Source organism: Stylophora pistillata, chromosome 5 (genome assembly GCF_964205215.1).
Source record: "Stylophora pistillata chromosome 5, jaStyPist1.2, whole genome shotgun sequence".
NCBI classification, from domain to species: domain Eukaryota; kingdom Metazoa; phylum Cnidaria; class Anthozoa; order Scleractinia; family Pocilloporidae; genus Stylophora; species Stylophora pistillata.
The window spans coordinates 18,359,960-18,364,294 of NC_142523.1; the positions used below are offsets into that span (position 1 = coordinate 18,359,960).

The 4,335-nt window shown below is 42.8% G+C and overlaps 1 protein-coding gene across 1 annotated transcript; it reads right to left on the reverse strand.

Moving 5' to 3' along the window:
* Positions 1–627: 627 nt before the first annotated feature.
* LOC148730636 (uncharacterized) lies at positions 628–2,191 on the reverse strand. Its single transcript, XM_088761833.1, has 2 exons — positions 2,146–2,191; positions 628–1,997 (listed from the first exon to the last, which is right to left on the reverse strand). Exons 1-2 carry the CDS (start codon positions 2,189–2,191, stop codon positions 1,069–1,071), a joined length of 975 nt encoding a protein of 324 aa, XP_088617959.1. The 3' UTR covers positions 628–1,068.
* Between the last annotated feature and the right edge of the window lie 2,144 nt (positions 2,192–4,335).

Here is a 4,335-nt window from a genome sequence, read left to right on the forward strand (position 1 = left end):
ATTTCCATCAAGCCGCCTTAGCCAGTTATGCTGGGACTTCAATAGTGCCATGGTTAGAGTTATTTGCTGCTCTTTCATTTGCAGACACCATAAGAAGGAACATGGATCAAGGGATGTTAACAGGTGCAGTTTTCATTGACTTGCGAAAAGCCTTTGATACAGTTAATCATGACTTATTGCTACAAAAGCTATCTTATATGGGTGTATTGGATAAAGAGCTTGCATGGTTTAAAGACTACCTCCACGATCGAACTCAGGTTTTGACCCAGAGTCCATTTCCGTTGGAGTCCCGCAAGGATCCATTTTGGGACCTTTACTATTTATACTTCATGTAAATGATCTTCCCAATATTGTGAATCGTTGCATTATGCTTATGTGTGCGGATGACACCGTTTTGTTTTACGCCGCTTCCAAAGTCGATGCATTACAAGAAAGATTGAATGAAGAACTGAAAGCAATCGAATGTTGGCTTCGTCAGAACAGTTTGTTTTTTAATGTTTCCAAGACTGAAGCTATGGTATTTGGCTCACCACCTCGTCTGTCAAATATAGATTCTTTTACCATTGGTGTAAATGGCACTCCTATCAAGTGTGTGTTCAAGTATCAGGTTCAAGTATCAGTTCAAGTATCTTGGCATGGTGTTTGATGAACGTCCCAGTTGGAATGATCACGTTAAATTCATCCTAGCTAAAGCTGGTAAGAGGGTAGGAATGTTTGGCCGTATTCGCTATTGCATTACTTGACATAGTCCAAAGATTATTTATACTTCCATGATAAGACCAATTATTGAATGTTGTGACACAGTCTGGGGATGCTTTGGACAAGTAAATAAGAATACTTTGGAGTCCTTACAGAGACGAGCAGGAGCAGAGCTTCAAGTAGCGAGGATGCGATCGAAAAACTGAATTTGACAACTTTTGCTTCTAGGCAATCCAAGTGAACAAATGTATAAATGGGCGATTTCCTCAGTTTTTTAAGAACGTCGATAATGTTCAGCAATGTGATTGTCGACATCGCTGTCGACATCCTTCCTGCTCGTCTGTGTTCAATCAGTCTTGTTGCGAGGTTTCAGCCAGTCTCCCCGATGTAGGAGGCTTGGCAATTGATCTTATAAATCGCTCCCTGTCTGTTCCTCGGTTCGTCCTTGTCTTTAACGTTGGTTAGTAACTGACGTAATGTGGTGATGGGTTTGTGGGCGACGCGGATATTGAAGGGCTGTAAGATGCGCGAGATGTTCTCAGACATGCCTTTCATGTACGGTGTGGTTGCTGTAGTCGTTGGAGTTGCGGTGTCGTTTGTTTCGGTAGTGGTTTCGGTAGTTGTTTCGGTAGTGGTTTGTTTCGGTCGGTGAGTGTTTCGTTGGATGAAAACACGGTGAAGGTATTTGTTCTCGTCGGTTAAGATGTCTGTCGAGTCGCATACTAGTTGCGCGCGTCGTGTTAGAGTAATGATAGTTGTGGCTTTGTGTGATGTAGGATAGTAGGATGACTCGTCTAGTAATCTGTCGATGTGTGTCGGTTTCCTGTAAACTATCGTCCGTAGTGAGTTGTCATTACGGCTTACCAGACAGTCTAGAAAAGGAAGTTTGCCATTTTCTTCGACTTCTCTGGTAAACTGTATGTCAGTGTTTTGTCCGTTAAGGTGGAGGTGGAATGCGTCGATTTCGTCGTGTCGTACGGCGGTGAATATGTCGTCAACGTAACGTAACCAAAGTGGTATCGTTTTTCGGCAAGTCGAAAGGGCGCGCTCTTCGATGTTCTGCATCACAATTTCTGCTATAACAACAGAAACTGGAGACCCCATGGCTGTGCCGCGTAACTGTTTGTAGTGTTTACCGTTGTACTGAAAGTAAGTTGACGTTGGGCAAATGCTCAGCAAGTCCATGTCGTCTATCAGCAGCGATAGTGGGTCGGTAGATTGTCGAATTGCAGTCTCAGTACACTGTAGTGCCAATTGAAGTGGAATACTAGTGAACAGTGATTTGCAACAAGACCGAACTTAACACAGACGGGCGACGAGGAAAGGTGATGTCAACAATCACATTGCTGAACATCATCGACTTATGAACCATTATATTGACTGGGACTCTGCGCGATGCCTAACCTACAACAGTAACTACTTTCAACGACGGACTGGTTCACTCACTTAGAACAAACTTCCCTAAACAGGTGTCAACTACTACAGGCTGCATAGAAACGACTCATTCATGATATAAACATTACAAACGAACCCAACAGAACGACCTAACTTTACCGACGGATCGAAACAGACCACTCACGACTGACTTACGCCACTTGAGTCTTACAGCCAATAACATCACGGCAAAACTGACCAATCATTTTACACGAACTGAAATAAGAATATTCTACTGACAACAACTATTCACTTGACTCTGATGATGACTTCCGCACAGCTGGTTGTCGAAAGGTCAGTCACTACCACCGACAACAGTCCTTCTCGGGACTACACTCACCCGGAAGATCACACTACACTTTCACAGTCCCTATATCAACCAGTAATTCCTGGATTTTCCGAACAAAGCTGTTTTTGTGCGTTAAACTGACAATTTACTTATTAAGTCCTGATTATTTGTATTCAATGCATGATGCACGAATATTTAAGTAGCAGTGAATATGACCAACAATACACGTAGGAACAATATTTCAATTCGCCATAAGTATTAAGTGGAGGGGGACAAAGGGACGGGAGCCCGGGAGAACAAGGGGCGGGAGAGGAGGGGAAGCGGGAGAACAAGGGGTGGGAGAGGTAGGGAAGCGGGAGAACAAGGGGCGAGAAGCGGTATTTACATAAGGGCGGGAGCAGAAATAAATAAGGCCATAGTTTGTTGTTTATTACTGGGTATTACTCAGTCAAAAATACTTATCTAGCAAGGTTTTGAAATTTCCAGTTAATATCTACCTATGCCGTCAGAGCGAATAGAGGAATTGTGGGTTGTGTGTGCTTTTAAAGGCAGAAAATGGAGCTACGTGATTGGTGGGAACATGGCAACGAGAAAAACACGAATAAATTAGTGGAATGAAAAGCGTTCGTTGATACCTGTGGGATTTAGACTGCTGGTTTGAAAGATGAGCTTTTGTTCAAGAGTTTTGCGGCTTTCTGTGCTACCTAAGTGTAAGGAAAGACCGCAGATTGCCATATGTTGCTTAGAATGATTGGGTAAATTAAAATGTCTAGCGACTGGTTTCGACGTTTCCTTGTCATTCCTCTCCACGTCGCGAAGGTGTTCTCGAAATCGGTCACCTAGTCTTCTGCCTGTTTCGCCGATGTAAATCTTTTTGCAATAAGTGCAAGTTATGCAATAGATTGCATTGGCAGAGGTGCACGTGAAGTGATCGGTGATCTTAATGGATCGTTTGGGTCCCGATATTTTCTCAGTGTTGTGAATGAAAGGACACGTTTTGCATCGTGCACGAGCGCATTTAAAAGTGCCTGGTTGGTCATTAGTCTGAAAAGAACTTCCGACCAAAAAATTGCCTATGTTTTTGTCGCGTTTGAATGAAATGAGCGGAGGTTGCGAAAAGATAGTGCTTGTCTCTGGATCGTTTTGAAGTAATTTAAAGTTTTTAAGAATGATGGATTTAACTGAGTGGTTGTGAGGGTGAAATGTGAGAGTGAATGGAATGCGGTCGGAATCTTCCTTTTGTGACGTTTGTAGTGCTGAATGTCGATCAATAAGTTGGGCGCGGTGGTAACCCGCTTGAACGACAGAATCAGGGTAACCACGTTTATCGAAAAACTGGCACATTGACTCTGATTTGAGGTGGAAATCAGAGTCATCACTACATAAACGACGAAGTCTTAGAAACTGAGAAAAAGGAATGGAATTCTTAACTTGAGATGGATGCGAAGACGAATACAACAAGTAATTATGCGAGTCTGTAGGTTTGTAATAATAATAATAATAATAATTTAATATTTGTATTGCGCAAATTAACATGTGGATATGATCAAATGCGCATCACAACACTTTTCGGGGGGACTTTGGCCGGACTGCATCAGCAGTTTATAAACAATCGAAGGAAACTTATTTGAAGATGCCCCCTCCCCCTAATTCCCAGTAAACAGGCCAGATCACATGACAATAATCTAATTAACTAATTACTAGATCCAGGAGACGGGACCTACGGTTTATTCGTCCTTATCTGAGAAGACTAGAATGTCTATCCATTTCTTGATATTATAAAAAGGTAGCGCATTATCCTCAGTTATTTTAAGACCTTGAGTGTTGGTCCGGCCGGGGCTCGAACCATCGACCTCGACCTCCCGCACAACAGTCCAGCGCTCTGGACTGTTGACAAAGACAAAGACAAAATG